The 18,170-nt window shown below is 51.8% G+C and overlaps 1 protein-coding gene across 2 annotated transcripts in view; it reads left to right on the plus strand.

Annotated features, from left to right (window-relative positions):
- The window catches only part of PITRM1 (pitrilysin metallopeptidase 1), a 37,795-nt gene extending 19,653 nt beyond the window's left edge, over positions 1-18,142 (plus strand). For both annotated transcript variants that reach the window (XM_044229265.1, XM_044229266.1), the window contains exons 14-27: positions 3,501-3,639; positions 8,673-8,789; positions 9,744-9,876; positions 11,282-11,402; positions 11,500-11,576; positions 11,768-11,933; positions 12,185-12,285; positions 13,617-13,737; positions 14,443-14,514; positions 15,055-15,167; positions 16,215-16,340; positions 17,066-17,211; positions 17,530-17,632; positions 17,730-18,142. In XM_044229265.1, the coding sequence (XP_044085200.1) occupies positions 3,501-3,639; positions 8,673-8,789; positions 9,744-9,876; positions 11,282-11,402; positions 11,500-11,576; positions 11,768-11,933; positions 12,185-12,285; positions 13,617-13,737; positions 14,443-14,514; positions 15,055-15,167; positions 16,215-16,340; positions 17,066-17,211; positions 17,530-17,632; positions 17,730-17,826 (1,632 nt within the window). In that variant the 3' untranslated portion in view covers positions 17,827-18,142. The remainder of the gene's footprint in view (positions 1-3,500; positions 3,640-8,672; positions 8,790-9,743; positions 9,877-11,281; positions 11,403-11,499; positions 11,577-11,767; positions 11,934-12,184; positions 12,286-13,616; positions 13,738-14,442; positions 14,515-15,054; positions 15,168-16,214; positions 16,341-17,065; positions 17,212-17,529; positions 17,633-17,729) is intronic.
- Positions 18,143-18,170: the final 28 nt, after the last annotated feature.

Raw genomic sequence — 18,170 nt, forward strand, 5'->3', positions numbered from 1 at the left:
ATTGATAGGTATGTATGTACTGCCATTTTGTTTCTTGTTTAGTGGTGGTTTAGATTTTCTCTTCTTTCTTCTTGCTCTCATAGTTTGTTGGCTTTCTTTAGTGATACAGTTGGATTCCTTTCTCTTCATTTTTTGCATATCTATTCCTGGTTTTTGATTTGTCGTTACCCTTAGGCTTATGTATAACATCTGTACATAGCAGTCTCTGTTAAGTTGCTGACTGCTTGAATTTGAACACATTCTTTACCTCTGTTTCCCTCACATTTTAAGTATGTGTTGTCATATTTTACATCCTTTTATTTTATGAATCCCTTGACTGATTTTTGCAGAAATACTTCTTCTTACTGCTTCTGTGTTTTTTCCTTTTAATAATCTTATTTATAGTCTTTCCTTTCCATTCAGGTTCCCTTTAGTATTTCTCGTAGGGCTAGTTTAGTGGTCATGAACTCTTATGTTCGAGAAACTCTTTAGGTCTCCATCTATTCTGAATGATAGCTTTGCTGGATAGTGTATTCTTGGCTGCATGTTTTTCCCTTTCAGCACTTTGAATATGTTATGCCACTTCCTTTGGGCCTGTTCCTGCTAAAAAAAATCGCTCATAGCCTTCAGGGGCGTTCCGTATGTAATGTCTCCTTTTCTCTTGCTGCTTTTGAGATTTTTTTCTTTATCAGTAGTGCCATTTTAATTACTGTTTGTATTGGTGTGGACCTCCTTGGGTTGAGCTTGTGGGGTGATTTCTGTGCCTCCTGGATCTGTCATCTGTTTGTTTGTTTGTTTGTTTCCTCCCAGATTAGGGAAGTTTTCAGCTATTCTTCAGATAAATATTCTGTCCCCTTTTCTCTCTCTCCTTTGGGGACCCCTATAATGTGCATGTTACTCTGCTTGATTAGAGTCACTGAGTTCACTAAGACTTCTCAGTTTGCAATTTTTTCCTCTCATGTGCTCAGCTCAGTTACTTTGCATGGCTCTGTCTTCCAGAAACATCTAGCCTATTTATTCCATCAGTGGTATTTTTTATTTTATATATTGTGTTCTTCATCTCTGGTTCTTTTTTTATCTTTCTGTTAAGGGACTCACTGAGGTCCTCCACTCTTCTCTAGTCCAGTGAGTATTTTTATGATTATTATTTTAAATTCTCAATCAGGCGTACTACTTAAATCGTTTCACTTTAACTTTCTTGCCATGGTTTGGTCCTTCCGTTTGGGACACACTCCTCCATTTCTTCATTTTGACAGCTCTCTGTGTGTTTTTTTGCATTAAGAAAGTCAGCGGGGCGCCTGGGTGGCTCAGTGGGTTAAGCCGCTGCCTTCGGCTCAGGTCATGATCTCAGGGTCCTGGGATCGAGTCCCGCATCGGGCTCTCTGCTCAGCAGGGAGCCTGCTTCCCTCTCTCTCTCTCTGCCTGCCTCTCCATCTACTTGTGATTTCTCTCTGTCAAATAAATAAATAAAATCTTTAAAAAAAAAAAAAGAAAGAAAGAAAGTCAGCTATTTCTCTTGCTCTTAACAGTAGTGGCCTTACAAAGAAGAGGTCCTGATGTGCCCTACAGTGCAGTGTCCCCTGTTCCCCAGGGCCTGGAGCTTCAGGGAATGTCCTGCTGTGTGTGTTGTGTGTGCCTTGTTGTTGAGTCCTGGCCTCTTTTTTTCCTTTAGTCCAGTTTTCTCGTGAGGCTCTCTTTGCCTCTTGTGGGCAGTGTTGTTTCCCATCTGGGGGAGGGTACGTTTTAACAAGGTGGCCAGTGCTCTGCTTGTGAAATGCACCTTGCCCCCACTGCCACCAGAACTGAGTCCTCCTCAAAACACATGGGTTGGAGATGTGGTATTGGCAGTATTTGTGCCAGCCTTTGCAGGGAGGGAGCCCGCAGCTCCAGGACTAAGGCGAGTGCTACTGGGAAGGACAGATCCACCAAAGTATGGTGAAGGTAAGGCTCGGTGCCAGTTGATTGAGGAGGGTCCATGTGGTCCTGGTTCCCACAGATGGCCATTGTTTATGTGTGGGGTGGGAGAGGAAAGTGGTGCCTACTAGCTCCCTTGTTCCTACAGGAACTCCCCTTGATCCATTTCTCTCTGGGCCACGCTCTGAGATGAGCTAATCACTGTCCCTCCTGTCTGGCCCTGGTGGTTCTCAGACTGCTGGTTCCATGCTAGATCTGCACAGCTCTTTGATGTGCCGTCTCTTTAAGGGCGGGATTCCACTTCCGAACACCCTCTGGTACTGATGTTTTAGATTGCAGGCTTTGTTTCCTACTTGGCGTAAGAACTCACGACATTCGGCCCCTCTCATTTCCAGAGGCATGTTATGTGGATTCTTGCTCCCCAGTGGTGGGCTCCCTAGCGTGTCTGTTTTTCACCCTTCTCTGCATCACCTGCTTCCTCCCTGCCCTGGACAGTGCTGGTTTGTTTCTCTCCCAAACTGTGTCTTGGCTCTTCTTACCTTCTCTGATGTGACCTCTTCTCTACTAGCGAGGAGTCTGTTCTGCCAGTCTTGAGGTAGTTCGCTGGGTTATTGATGTTGATGGGACTGTTTCTAGTTGTATCTGTGGGACGAGGTGAGCCGATGGGCCAGCCTGAGTGTCTGTCCTTGTGCCAGTTCCATACTGTTCTGATGACTGCAGCTTGGTAGTTCAGCTTGAGATCTGGGATTAGGATACGTCCAGCTTTGTTCTTCCTTTTCAAGATTGCTTTAGGTATTCTGGGTGTTTTATGATTCCTTAGGAATTTTAGGATGATTTGTTCTTGCTCTGAGAAAAATGCTTTTGGTATTTTGATAGGGATTGCATTGACTCTGTGGATTGCTTTGTAGTATAGACTTGTAACAATATGAATTCGTCCAATCCATGAACATGGTAGATCCGTTTATGTCATCTTCCGTTTCCTCCATCAGCGTTTCATAGTTTCCAGAGCACAAGTCTTTTGCCTTTTTGGTTATATATTCCTGGGTATTTTATTATTTTTGATGCAATTGTATATGAAACTGTTTTCTTAATTTCTCTTTTTGCCACTTTTGTATTGCAAAAAGTGTTCCTTCCTTCCTGTAGTATTAAAAACAGATGAGTAGTGTGTGTGTGTTGAAATGAATGAGAGAAACACATTAAATCCTCTAACATTTTTATAGTAGGTGGACATCTAATTTGTCCTCATTTTTAAAAAATGACGAGTGCAGAATTTCAAAATCTTTAAGAAGTTAATACTCTGAAGAAGATTAAAGATTACATTGCTTTATTGTTGTTTTTGCCTTAGAATAAAGTCAGAGATTTATAATGTTAAAACACGTACAAAGAAAATGTTGAATGTCAGTATGTTTCGAGTTTAGATGCAGTGGCCAGGGTGCCCAGTGCCTTCTGCGCTTTCTCCAGAACCGCCTTTGAGGGCTGCTTTGTTATCACTGCCCAAGACAGGCGGGCACCTCTTGCCGCAGAGCACCACGCTGCAGGCGGGTCAGCGCGCTGGGCTCCAGTGACACCGTATTTCAACTTGGCCTTTGTTTCTGTGCCTGTTGCAGAACAACCCGCACAAGCTGACTTTGTCGATGACGCCCGATGACAAGTACCCTGAGAAACAAGCACAGATGGAGACAGAAAAACTCAAGGAAAAGGTTGACTCTCTTTCCCCGAAAGACAAGCAGCAGATCTATGAAAAAGGTCAGATGTTTGATTTTGTTCTAACTCCCTCGCCTTCTCCCGAGCCCAGTGAACTTTGTAAAATGAATGGATAGTTGGAAGCAAGTATCATTTCAACTAACAAATATTTATTAGGCAGCAAAAAGGTCAGTGTTGGATGAGAAGGCTTCATCCCCAGTAGGATTGCCCTTACTCTCAGGAGACTGATCCTGTAGTTCAGTAGGAAAGGCAGGAGTCCTAGGGAAGAAGCACACTGATCCCCCCGCATCGGCCCCGTCCGGGTCCCTGGTTCTAGTCTCCTGGTCAGGCATGGTCTCTGGAAGATGGCGCTGCTTCTGATCTGTCTTCAGGCCAGCAGTAGCCTCCTGCTGCGCCGCGGGGTCTGCACGCCCGCCTCACCGCGCCTCCCCACGGAGGCATTCTCTCACCTCCCATCACCACAAGAGATTTTTTTTTAAGATTTTATTTGAGAGATTGAGAGAACACAAGCTGCGGGAGAGGCAAAGGGAAAAGCAGGCTCCTCTCTGAGCAGGGAGCCTGACTTGGGGCTCAGTCCCTGGACCCTGGGATCATGGCCTGAGCCAAAGGCAGACGAGTACTGGACTGAACACCCCAGGCGTCCTACAACAAGAGATTCTGAGAGCGAGACAGACCTCGTTCAACGTAACTTTATGACGGTTTATTGTTGTCAGTGTTCTGTGTTATCATTAGTTGTTCTCTAGCTGTGCAGAATTTATAAGTTGAGCTTGATTATAAGTAAGTACATATAGGGTTAGGTACTATCCATGGTTTCAGGCGTTCTCTGGGGTGTTGGGAACTTGCTCCCCACAGATAAGGGGGGACTACTGTAGCTTTATTTATAAAATAAATAAGTGTATTTATTTTACAAATTGTATAAGTACTTGCTGTTTCCCAGGAGCTGTAATAAGCCACTAAAATATATGTTATGTTCGATCTGTCATTAATTGCCAAGTGAGCACGGCATACAGTGTCATTTTGCATTCAGAAGGGGCAGATCTTGGTGAAGGGTGAAGGCCTTGTTTTGTGCTGGTCATGAGGCCCTGCTTGGGTCCCGGGGGTGCAGGCGCAGGTGAAGACCGAGTCCGTTATGTAATTCCTCACTGTCTAAACTTACACCGACTATTAGGCCCAGTGGTCTGTTCCAGAGGATGTGCCCACGAGAAACAAAAGTGCATGTCCACACACACTTGCAAGAACCCACATTTCCATCAACATGCTATGTCCGTACTGTGAACTACTACCCAGCCACAGAGAGGAGCAAAATACCGATGCCCTCACATTGATGAATCTCAGAAGCACTGTGCTAAGTGAGATGAACACAAAACACCTGCTCTGTGAGTCCATTTCATGCAACTGTAGAAATGGTAAAACTACACTAACATAAGGCAAGTAAGGGCAGGGGATTGCCTGCAGGGAGCCAGGAGGGAACCTTCTGGAGGATGGAAATGTTCTGTGTTACTATGTGATGATTACATTACTTTTTGCATTTGTCAGAACTCATTGAGTTATATCCTTAGAACGATGGATTTTGTCATATGTAAATTCTGTATTAACAAAATGTACCAAAAGAGGTATACAAGACACACAGCACCTGCCCCACCAGAGTGGGAGCTGGCTGGAGCTCATGAAGGATTTGTCAGGTTTGTCAGGCGATAAAGTTCGCTTTTTTTTCTTTTTCTTTTTTATGATTTTATTTGTTTACTTGAGAGAGAGCATGAGAAGGAAGAAGGTCAGAGGGAGAAGCAGACTCCCCATGGAGCCGGGAACCCGATGCGGGACTCGATTGAGGACTCCGAGATTATGACCTGAGCTGAGGGCAGTTGTTTAACCAACTGTGTCCCCAGGTGCCCTAGAGTTGTTTAGATAGGAAGTAAGTAATGCTAAGTTTCAGCTGATTTCATCTAGTTGAGGCAGAGTTAATTCCAGCGTGTAACCTCTTACACTCTGTCTCCGACTTCCTGTCTGCATACAGCTGTTGTAAGCTCTTCCTGCATTCAGTAGCTCATCATGAGTAACGTGATCACGGAATGATCCCTTCTGTTGCCAGAGTGCCAGTTGGCAAGTCCCATCTTCCCTTTTTATTTTTTAATTTTTTCAAAAGATTTTATTATTTATTTGACAGAGAAATCACAAGTAAGCAGAGAGGCAGGCAAAGAGAGAGGAGGAAGCAGGTTCCTTGCTGAGCAGAGAGCCTGATGCGGGGCTCGATCCCAGGACTCTGAGATCATGACCTGAGCCGAAGGCAGAGGCTTTACCCCACTGAGCCACCCAGGCGCCCCATCCATCTTCCTTTTTTAAACTGAGATACTGACTGCTTGCCAAAAGGCCAAGATCAACTGTAGTGTCTGTTCTGTTGTGTTTAACATCTGGCGCGCTCTCTCTTGGAGCACGGTCCCCGAGCGGACTGAAGTCAGCAGGTAGAGGTGTCAGTGGTGCATTATGTGAGCTTCAGGTGTGTAGCACCACGAGTGGACAGTTTGCGCTGAGTGCAGTGATCACAACGGACCACGCTGACCTCTGTCACCAGCCACAGTTTATTTTCCTAGTGCTGGAACTCATGAGTTCTACTCTCTCATATGCAGCACGGCACTATTACCCGGAGTCACCAATGTTGTGCTTTGCGTCCCATGACTTACATAAGTTTATACCTTTTGACCCCCACCCATTCCTCCCACCCCAGCCACCAGCCTCTGGCAGGCACCAATCTGTTGTTCTTGTCTATGAGCCTGGTGTTTGGTTTTTTGGGTGCCACATATGCATGACATTGTATGGTGTTTGTCTTTCTCCATCTGAGTCATTGCACTTGGCTTAATGCCCTCTGTATTGCCATAAATGGCAAGATTTCATTCCTTTTCTGTGGCTGAATAATAACCCATTGTGTGTGTACCAAGTCTTTGACCATCAATGGACACTTAGGGTGTTCCCACGTCTTGGCTTCTGTGGGCAACTCCATAATGAACATGGAGGCACAGACACCTTTGCAAGTTAGAGTTTTTGTTTTCTTTGAATAAATACCCAGGGGCAGAATTGCTGGGTCATGTAGTAGTTCTGTGTATGATTGTTACTGGAGGATCCTCCTTACTGTTTCCCAGAGCAGCTGCACCAGTTTGCATTCCCACCAGAGTGCACGAGGTTCCCCATTCTCTGCATCCTTCAACACTATTTCTTGTCTTTTTGATTTATGCTGTTCCGATGGGTGTGACGTGACATCTCATCATGGTTTTGATTTGCATTTCCCTCTTGATGAGTGACGTGGGGCACTTTTTCATATTCCTGTTGGCCCTCTGCATGTCTTCTCTAGGAAAATGACTATTCAAGTCCTATGCCCATTTTTAATCAGAGTATTTGGGCTTTTTCTTGGTCTTTAGTTATTATATAGGTCCGTTTGTATATTCAGATATCAGCCGCTTATCAGATGTGGCCTGCCAGGACCTTCTCCCATTCTGTAGATTGCCTTTCATTTTGTTGATGGTTCCCTTTGCTGTGCAGAAGCTTTTAGTTTGATGTAGTCCCGTGTGTTTTCCATTTCTGATAAAGCCCTTTATAGCACAGAATGTAATTCCAGGCCTAAGCAACAGATTGTACATTCCCTGGGTTGTCAGATTCTTGGCCTGGCCATGAAGGTGTGTGTGGTTCTAAGAAAACCCACGTGCTCTGGTCCACACTCACATGTGAGTGGATGGAGACCCGTGTTACATCAACGTGTGTTTATTTTGCAGATCACCACAGAGTTCCCTTAGGTAGGAGACAGTGCTGGCGCATTTCAGGGGTATTTCAGGTCAGTCTCAGCTGTGGACTTCTGGGAGCAGTCTGTGAATCTGTAGCTAACCACCAGTGAAAGCAGTGGCAATTGGAAGTCAATTTACGAAGAACTTTAAACAAGCCTCCAATTTGGGCTATTGCCGTGTAACTGGCCCGGTGCTGTTGCAAAGGGTTCTAGCCCCTGCCACTGGGAGCTTGTTACCTGGCGGAGGAGAAGGTGCTAGAGATTGCCCTGCTGACCCGGGGGTATAGGGAGAGCAGCGGCAGGGGTCAAGGTCAGGGGACTGCAGAGGAGGGGGGTGGACCCTGGAGCTGCTCTTGGAACTGGATGCGGGGAGAGGCAGGAGGCAGGCTTCTCGGATCCCGCACACAGACCCAGGAGCTGTCCAGGGGCAGAGGGCAGCCAATAGTTGAGGGCGGGCCTGGGGAGTCTATGGAAATTCGCAGAGAGCCCACTCCTTGTGCCTCCCAGAACTAGTGCTGTGGGCCACCCCCACCACCCCGCCGGGGGGTGGGTACGGAGGGAAGATGGCCAGCAGCAGTCCCTGTGCCGGTGCAGGGCTGCCCTGAAGGTTCCCTAAGGGGACAGGTGCTGGGGACCTCAGGGAGGAGGGAGGCGAGTTCAGCCCAGCTCCTCAGACTGCCATGGGGAATGAAGCTGCCATCCGTTTGTTTGAGGGAACTCTCAACTGGCGTCATCCCTCGGCCACCGTTCAGTGCGGTCGTCGGGCACAAGGGCTGAACATTTGGGGTTCCCTCCCGGATGGGCTGGGTGGTTCTGTGACTCCAGGAAGGAGGCGTCTCTTCCCTCTTCTTACCAGATGGGTGAGGGCCCCGGCCCAGAAAAGCTGTGCTTGAGCATTTCTAGGATTTGGGAAATTTACGTGATGACACAAGCATGGAGCTGAGCTTAGTGCGGATGAAGGAAGAATAGAGAAGTGGGAAAGTCACTAACCTTCAGTCCATGTTGTGTTGAAAACCCTGAAAACAGTGGGCTCTGTATAAAGTGCGGGGCGGAGGGGAAACTACTTGAGCCAACTACCCCCCTCCAACCTAGCAAAGTCGTTCTTCCATGGCGTGAAGAGGAGAGAGCAGGCTTCCGGGCTCCGGAAGGGCTTGCTGGGGACCGCGGGGCTGCGAAACCACGGTGGGCGCGCCTGGGCTGGCCGCCCACGCTGGTCCCCTGGCGCTGTTGCGAGCAGGTTCGGTGGCAGAGGCGCACCTCTCCGCGGCTGGGGTGTCCTCACGCTCACCACCCGACTTGTCTCTAGGCTTAGAGTTACAGACCCAGCAGAGCCAGCCGCAGGACGCCTCCTGTCTGCCAGCCCTGAAGGTGTCGGACATCGAGCCCACCGTGCCGCTCACGGAGCTGGAGGTGGCCCTGGCAGGTGTGTCTGTAGGAGAGGGCGCCGCGTGGGAGTGTCTTCTGGGCAGCGTCTTGCCGCCCTCTTCGTGGGCTCACTACCCCCATGGCGTGCGGGTGGGTTTCCCATGCTGGGACCAAGGACCTCCCTGCCCAGAGACCTCGGCGCTTCCTCGGCAGGGCGCTCCCAGGACACTGTGCTGCCCTGCTCCCAAGGTCGCGGGAGGATCCGGCTCTGGTGGGGCCTCATCTGAGTGCAACCGCCGGGCAAGCTGTGCCCCGGGAGTCCAGACCACCCGCCACACTCCAGGGCCGTCTCGCTTCCCCTTCCTCAGGCTCCTTCGTTCACCAGGGCTGGTGCGTGGGGACACACGCACGGATGAGGTCTTCGTCTCTGACGAGGCCTCGGGAAAGTAGGCTTAGCGTCCAGCTGGTGTGTTAGTCTCCCCCAGCCTTGGTTTAACAGTGAGGCTCGTTGAGTGTTGACGAAGAGAGCGAGTGAGGGCGAGTGACAGGTTGGGCGTCCGTGCCCGCTCCCTCTGCCGGTGTGCGGCGCCGCGCTGGTGCTGGGAGGACCGGAGCGCGCAGCATGTGCCCCCGAGGGACTTGGGATCCTGGGCCATCATGAGATCTGGGGGGGGGTTTGAGATGGGTGAGAGAGGAGCGTGGGGTGTCGCAGGTGGGAGTTCTCAGTCCTGTGACAGCAGGGAGGGCTGCATGGAGGAGGTGTAGAGATGGGGAGAGGCGGGCTCTGCCAGCTCAAGCACCAGGGCAGCCTCAGAGCCCAGAGAATGCTGCTCCTGTTCCCGCCCTCCTGAAGGCATGGGTTATTGTAGTACTGAAGGTTGTTTCAGTGTTCACCATCGATGGGTAGTCTTTGCTGATGTAATGTTTAAACACTCTTGAAAAGCAGCAGCATTTTAAAAACCGTAAACGATGGTTTCATGATTCAGAAAAGAGCTGCCTTGTGCTTCCGCAGCCGGCCAGACCCCTGTGCAGATCTGCGCGCAGCCCACCAACGGCCTGGTGTACTTCCGGGCGTTCGTCAGCCTCCACACCCTCCCCGAGGAGGTCAGGCCCTACGTCCCGCTCTTCTGCAGGGTGCTCACCAAGTAAGTGGGACGCAGGGCGCCGGGGGCGGCTCACTGGGGTAAAGCCCCTGCCTTCGGCTCGGGTCGTGATCTCTGGGTCCTGGGATTGAGCCCCGCATCGGGCTCTCTGCGCAGCGTGAGCCTGCTTCTCCCCACCCCCCCACCCCCGCCTGTCTGCCTACTTGTGATCTCTGTCTGTCAAATAAATAAATAAAATCTTTAAAAAGAAAAAAAAAACAGACACATATTTTGGGATCAGGGCATCTTTGCATATTTTGGCCCTGCGTTTTTCTGTATATATAGTTGTTTTAGTGCATCAACAATCATTTTTTACCATATTTTAATTTTAAAAACCCATCGTGTTGTTATTTAAATGTATAAGTAAAATTTATAAGCTATTTGTTGAGAATTTTTCCTATAAAAGCCATATTTTCGTTTTAAAATGTAGGACTTAAAGCCTAGAGTATAAGGTGATACAGATAAAACTATCTCAGTATCTTAGTTTCTTATGAAATTGTGACAATGCTGGTTTCTCATCAGAAAAGATAAGTAATTGACTCTGACACGTAGGCATCTTGAGAGGCCGTGTCGTGTGCCCTGCTCTGAGCTAACTGAAACCCCACGTTACTTCTGCAAAGCTGGTGTCCAGGTTGATGTGAGAACATGGCCGCAGCTCGCCGTTCCTCTGCTGAGTGTCGGTGGCCGAGGGTGCCGGGCTGAGTGGCAGGCAGAGCGCTGAGGTTTCCCTTTCTGTGTGCTGGGACGGTGAAGGGGATGGCAAGGGGACAGTGACAGGAAGGAGCCTCTTAGGGAGTAGGCCGGCCGCCCCCTAGGCCACGCGCATAGCCTTCCCAGTGAGGAGCCAGAGGATGGGTCCTGCGCACCCTGGCAGGCGTCAGGGGAAGACCGCTTGGACCTTTTCCACGTTCTCTGCCCTCCGGGGCTCCCCTTGCTGGCCCTTCTGCAGCACAGCCGTTTCAGGGCGACCTCATGAGCATCGCTGTGACCTGAGTTACACTGGGAACAGGATGTGTCTTGGAAAAGCATCACCCACCTGAGATGACTTCTGCTTTTTGTAAAAGCTCTAAAAGATCTCCTTTGGGAGCGTGAATGTTTGGGCAGACGCCCTCTGTGCCAGGACCTTTTAGAGCAGAGGCAAGCCCAGGGGCACTAGGAGGCCCGGCAGGCTTGGGCCCGCAGGAGCAGAGCGCGGTGTTCCGTCGTTCGCACCGGGCAGCGGCCGCCTCTGCGTGCACAGCCGGGGCACCGCTCGGTGACCTCCCCAACGTGTCGGCGTCTGCCTGGAGCGTTGCACGGCCGCGCTCCGTAGTGTCGTTGCGGGGTTGGAGGCTGCGGCAGCTCGCGGTGACCGGGTTTGCGCTGAGACCGCGCCGGCAGCTGGGGAACCCTCCTTTGCTTTTGACAGGCTGGGCTGCGGCCTCCTGGACTACAGGGAGCTGGCGCAGCTGATGGAGCTGAAAACGGGGGGGATGGCCGCGTCTCCCCACGTGCTGCCCGACGAGACGCATCTGGACACCTACGAGCAGGTAGTGCGGTGCTTCCGCATCCTGGGCGCTCCGGAGCACCTCTCCACACCTTTTCCCTCTGGAATAATTTTTTTCTTTTGTTTCTTTCATGACTCAGGGTGTGCTTTTTTCATCTTTCTGCCTCGAGAGGAACCTGCCCGACATGATGCATCTCTGGAGTGAAATATTCAGCAGGTAACCGCTCGTAGGGCCCTCGTCCTGGGGCTGGTCCGAGGGCGCGCCTGAGAGCGGTTGGATTCTGAGCTTGGTTTGCTTGTGACCCTGAGCGTATCTACATTATCTGGCGACTTGGGTCTCATTCTCCCGAGTATTGAAAAGGGCGTGGGTCGGTCTCCAGAACTGAGGATGGTTTTCTTTTCCCACAGCCCGTGCTTTGAGGAAGAGGAGCGCTTCAGGGTGCTGGTGAAGATGTCCGCTCAGGAGCTCGCCAACGGGGTCCCCGACTCGGGCCATCTCTATGCGTCCCTTAGGGCGAGCAGGACCCTGACGCCCGTGGGGGACCTGCAGGAGACCTTCAGTGGGATGGATCAGGTGACAAGCTGCGTCTTCCAGAGTTGGTGACAGACTGTTTCTATCTCAGAAAGCTAACCCTGACCCCACCGATGGGGAAAGAGTCTCTCCCACCCTCCCAGCCCACCCATCCCGGGCCAGGCAGCCGCATCCCACACCCCGCCCGGCCGGATTCCCGAGTCCAGGCTGTCTGGTTTCCAGACCGGGAAGGCGCGCCTGTGGTCACCCTCTGCCTGCAGGTCCGTCTCTAGATCTCGGTTTCTCTGGCTCAGGTGAGGCTGATGAAGAGGATCGCGGAAATGACAGACGTCCGACCGGTGCTGAGAAAGCTCCCACAGGTCCAGGAACACGTGCTGCACCGTGACAACATGAGGTACCCGCCCGCCGCATGCCCCGGGCTGTTTCTGCACGCACGTCACCTCTTGCTTCCCGTGTCCCTCGGTGTGGTTTTTACGGTCTTCTCACTTGAAGCTGTCGTTGCACACACTTTAGTTCAGAGAGAGCATTTGGCGCAGGTCATAGAATTCATTCTAGTCCTCAGATGTTCTTGTCATCAAGAAGTCCTTTCTTTTTTTCCAGAAGTTATTTTTTATGGGAAAAAAAGTTTAATAAACATGGAAGGTGGGAAAGCAAGCAGGCTAATTTAATCCTAGACCTGCTAAGTTCATTTCTTACACATGTCCAGTTATGTTGGTTCCAGAAGTAAGTTGCAAGACAGGTCAGGTTAGCTTGCTTAAGAACAGAGTAAAAATGCTCTCATGAGAACAGTTCCATGAGGATAGGGGAGGACATCTGACACCATCAGTGTGAACGGAACGGTCAGTGACGGATGGCGCATTCTCGGGTCTCACCAATAAGGACACAGGTTTAGATTACCTGTAGTGCCTTGTCGAGACCTCCACCATCTTCCCGGGCTGGTTTTCAGGAATCCGCGACCCTCTGGGATGGCAGCATTGGCTTTCACTGCCCGGGCCGCCACCCGCTCTGCACCATGGTATCCTGGGCAACGAAACCACTCGGACCCTCTGTTTCCTTCTCCATAAAACACTGTTGCATAGACTTATGCCAGGAATAAACAAGCTTCTAAAGCAGTTGGTGTAGTGCCTGGAATGTAGTTCGCATTGATACGATGGTACTTGCTATTAATTAGACGAAATTCAGGAGTGAGGGCAGTGTCAGAAAAAGAGACCCCACACCGTCAGCACTCTGCAGCAGTCTGCACCGTCAAGTAGCCTGCACGTGACGGCGGCGTTTGTGACTGTGGCAGGCGTGTTCTGGAGAGCACAGAATTCTTTGGCAACCTGAACTCCACTTGAACGACCAGTTCACACCTTCAAATCGTTGATTTGTCTTCTAGACAATAATGTAGGTTTTTCTGCCTTCAGATAACGTAAGTCGCAGGCACGGTTGTCAGATTGTGTTCTGTGTTTCCATTGGGGCCGAGCGTCAGAAGTGCGCTCCTGGCATCCCGAAGGTCGGGCCCTGGCTCCGGCCCGGACCCACGGCCCAAGCCTTTCTGGGAACTTGAAAGTGCTATGGAGACGGCTGTATTGTTTGCTACCATTTGTTTTTAATTCTTTTGAACATGATTTGAATCAAAATGGGTGTAGTAGTCCCTTCTTTGTATTATTCATGCAGAATATCAAATTAGTAAAACTTTCATTTCTCTAAGGGTTTCCTCCACATTTGTGGTGTTTTGCACAGGTGCTCTCTGAACGCTACGCCTCAGCAGATGCCTCTGGCAGAAAAAGCAGTAGAAAAGTTCATTAGAAACCTCGGTCAGAGTAAACCGGAACGGAAGCCGGTGTGCCCGTACGTGGTTGAGGTGAGGGCCGCGGACATAGGTCCCTGTGGGTCCAATACCCCTGATGCCCCCATGGCACGTGAGGAACCAGAGCCTGGCAGGGGGCAGTAGCTTTTGCCTAGTGTTAGTTCAGCCAGGTCAGAAATGAATCCACACCCTTCCATCCCGTTTCCCTTGTCGTCACTGCAATCTCGGCACTGAACACTCTCCTGCCGGGGAGGAAAGGCCGGATTGAGATCCACTATGCTAGCATGAGAACAGGACAAAACTGACCCAGGAAAGCCGGGACCGGAACACCCCAGCGCACAGCCGTTCTCTAGGTCGCACCTAGTACGGGCTGCCTGGTTCCGTGACTGCACAGAGCGGGTTTCATGGAGCTTACCAGACTGGGCCAGAACATTCTCGTGGAGGTGGGCAGTCCATAGATGGGGCAGAGAGACTATTCCTGCTCTCTTCTCCATGACGTTCATGTGCCTGTGACCCTGTCGGACAGACCAGGCCTGTCTTCCCAGTGAGCAGAGCCCCTGGCAAGGTGGCCTGCTACTGCTTCTCCCTCACCGTCTGGAAATCCGCACGGAAATCCCACTTGTTTCAAACAGGGTTGCTGGAAACACGTAAGCGTCTTTGCCCCAGCACTTGTATTTGGCCGTGAGTTTTCTAGACGACTCCTTAGCTGTGTAAGGTGTATTTGGGATTTTTCTCATGTTGCGAACGTTTTATTTTCAGAAACCTGCACCCAGCGGATCCAGTGGGCGCGCCCACGTTAGCGGCCCCCAGGTCATAAGGAAGCTGATCACAGTGAGTGGACACAGCCCCTGTCCCCTGAGGAAGAGCAGCTTCCCATCTTTGCCCTGTCTGGGATGTGGTGGCTGGTGCCATGGGGGCTTCTCCCCTGCAGGGGTGCAGCAGGCCCTGGGCCTCTCTGGGGCCCTTGTGTTGCCTGGGTCCCCCTCGCGCTGTCCGCCTTCCCGCAGGCACAGCAGGCTGCGGCGCTGGCGGGGTCACTGTCCGCAGGACCTCCTGTGCCCTTCTCCCTGCTTGGCTTTAGTGGTGACGGGTTTTGGTTTGGTTCATCAGACAATGTTGATTTAACATATTTCTGAGGGAAAACGCAAAGGTGAGGTCAGTCACTTATGGATGGAAACCATGTAGGAGGAAATCTCTCTAATTGAGGAACTACATTTTGAAGCCCTGAGTTAGGGTTTGAATGTTTTTTGGTAAAGCAACCGCTCGTGTGGACCGACCTGACCGGCATGATTGCCAGTGCCTTGCCCTTAGCCGTGAGCACGTGGCAGGGGGTGGCGGGGGGAGATAGCACGGCCTGCCTGTCCTCCTCAGGATCCCACCTTCAAGCCATGCCAGATGAAGACGCACTTCCTGCTCCCGTTCCCAGTGAACTATGTGGGCGAATGCATCAGGACCGCCCCCTACGCAGACCCAGACCACGCCAGGTACAGGGCCAGGGGAGGGCAGAGATCGCTGGTGCGTACACAGGGCCCTGGCACCTACGGCTGGTGCTGGGCTCGGGGGGAAGTGCGTTTCCACGAGGGAAATAGAATCATGGGATGGCGTCCAGCTGGGTGGCCAGTTTGTTTCCATGTTTCTGGGAAACAAACGTGTTCTCTACGCTGAGCCCCACAGACCAGAGATATGTACTGTATTAAACAGACTTAAAGCACAATCAGGTTATGAGAATTACCCTGGGTAGTACCGATTTCTTTCCCCCCTTTCTTTGTATTTTATAATTCTCCAGCAATAACCTTATGCTCCTTGTGTAGTACAGCATGTTCACAGCTGGGGTGGGTAAGCCTCCCAGGCCCTGCTGGCGAGGGGAGCCTGTCTGCACAGGTCTGGCACCGTGAACCCATCCTATGAGCAGCTCCCCCTCCCCCATCTTCCGGGGACACCTGTTTGCTTCTCTAGTTAGCGTCTGGACTTAGACCAGTCAGTGGGGGGCCAGTAGGACCCTCCTGTCCTGTGAAGGTATTTGGTAGAACATTCCGTTTCTCTTCCGGGGCATCTGCTGTAACTGCACTTCCGTTGTGAGTGTCGGACTCGGCTCGGTCTGTTGCAGTATGTTCTCAGGGAGGGCCTCTACGGAAATCCGTTTGAGAGCTTCCTGGGTTTAGAGACGCACGCACACCAGCGGGGAACTTGAAGAAGGGACGGTTTGCACATTTGCCTGCGCAGTAAATTTGTAACATGTTCCCTCGGTCGGATTGTCAGTGTCCGTGTGTGCTGTGGCCCCGGGGAGCTGGACGTGTCTGAGGGACCTTCCTGTCCCTCACCACCTCTCCCCACAGCCCTGGTTTGAAAATTCATCTCATGTTTTCGTCCTTGTAGTTGTCCTCCTCCATCAGGAAAGGGGAGACTCTGGTGTTTCCTGCTGTGTCTTGTTTTCATCTAATCCAGGACAGTGAATACGAGTACATCACATGGGGTACTTCCCTGCCGGGCCTACGGTTTTTAACTTGTGTTTTTTTAATCATTCATTTCAGCCTTAAGATCCTTGCACGTTTGATGACTGCCAAATTCCTGCACACGGAAATTCGAGAGAAGGGCGGTGCTTATGGTGGCGGCGCCAGACTCAGCCGCGACGGCGTGTTCACGCTGTACTCGTACCGGTGAGTGCGCGCCATCCCCCAGCTCCGCTAAGCTCCCGGGCCGCTGTCCTACGCCTGGGGATCAGCCTCTGAAGAAGAGTTTGCCCTTGTTTCTCGCTTCTTTGGTGCACACCCAGCAACGTCCTCGGTTGTCCGTGCCAGGAGTGGCAGTGCCTAACGGGCAACTTTGGCTTAATTAAGTTAGAGGCAACAAGTCGAGAGCTTTCTGGGCTCGCTTCCAGCCCAGAGGTCCGGCGTGGGTGCTGGGCGCTTCGTGGTCACGGCCCCTGACTCTTCTCTCCCCTCTTGGTTAGAAAGTTTCCGAGGACGTAGGGAATTTAGGAATTCGGGAATTCAGAATACCCTGCGGGCAGGATGATGCACTGGGGGCAGGATGCTGCCCCCAATGCAGTCTCTCCCTGCCTGCGCCTCGCCGCGTGCCGGGACACTTGGAGGACGTATGCACGCCCACGGGAGCTGCCCTTGCGGAGGACAGCAGGGCCGCTGTGACCCCTCGGTGTCTGCTGCCAGGACGTGCTGCTGCGCAGAGCCGGGAGCAAGGGCGTCCAAGCTCTCTGGCCCCTTTGGGGGGAGTGTGGGGTGTTCGTCTGTCCCGGGTGTGTCTTAAGGAAGCGTGTACGTGAGTCGTCTTCCCTGTGCACCTGATCTCTCTCCGCGACATCAGAGAGGGGTGTTTAACGATCTGGTGGTAGAGCAGGCCAGCATGTGTCTCTTGGGTCTCCTAGGGATCCACGTTCCGCAGAGACGCTGCGGTCTTTCTCGAAGGCCATGGACTGGGCTAAGGCTGGGAGGTTCACAGAGCAAGACATTGACGAAGCAAAGCTTTCCGTTTTCTCCGCCGTGGACGCCCCCGTGGCTCCTTCGGACAGAGGTATGTGCAGTAAACCACGCAGTGCACCCGATAGGAGGTGTCGCCATGGTTCCCCTCGCCCGTCCGCCCCTGTGGTGCACAGACGTCCCCCAAAGCTGCCGCTTCTCGGTGTGGGCCACTCGCGGAGGGTGGCATCCTGTCATCCCAGAGCTTGAGCCATCCGAGGCCCCCGGACTTGGCCTCCAGCCCGAGGGGAGAGGCTTGGTGGGCATGTGGAGGTCAACAGTGTGACCTCCAGTGGAAGTGTGTCCCGCGGGTGCCCTTAGAACAGGGTCCATGCCCCAGGCCACTGCCCTGAGTTACTGTGTTCACGGTCAGGGCTGGACCACTTCCTGTGCGGCCTTTCGGACGAGATGAAGCAGGTGCACCGGGAGCAGCTCTTCGCCGTCCGCCGTGAGGATCTCATCAATGTGAGCAACAAGTACGTACCCGGGGCCGGGTGTCGAGAGCCCTCCCGCGGCCACCGCAGGCTCCTCCTGTGGGAAGCAGCCCTGACGGATCCCCCGCCTACTTTCCAGGTACCTTGACACTGGGAAGAGCATGCACGGGTTGGCTCTGCTGGGACCAGAGAACACGGAAATCGCTAAGGACCCGTCGTGGGTGACCGGCGAGTAGTTCTGACCGCCCGGGAGTCTGACTGCTCAGAGGAACCTACAGGCGTGGGGCTCCTCAGCATGAAGCCTGGGCGGGTTTCGTCTGAAAGGAGAGAAACCTTACTGTTTGCCCCACATTTGGCTCATGCCTGGCTCTTACGTGGCCGGTCAGCCCAAGCTGCTCTGTCTCGGAAGAGACGACCACGAAGAACTTGAAATAATCACATATTAAATGCTAGAGTCACACAGACTATAACTAAAGTTGACATAAGTGCCATTTATCTTAATTCTGGAGCATTTATTTAAAAACTTGGAAATAAAAGACCACTCTGACCTGACCTACCTGTGCTTTAGTCATTATTTTAA

The sequence above is a fragment of the Neovison vison genome, chromosome 12 (assembly GCF_020171115.1).
Source record: "Neovison vison isolate M4711 chromosome 12, ASM_NN_V1, whole genome shotgun sequence".
Taxonomy (NCBI): domain Eukaryota; kingdom Metazoa; phylum Chordata; class Mammalia; order Carnivora; family Mustelidae; genus Neogale; species Neogale vison.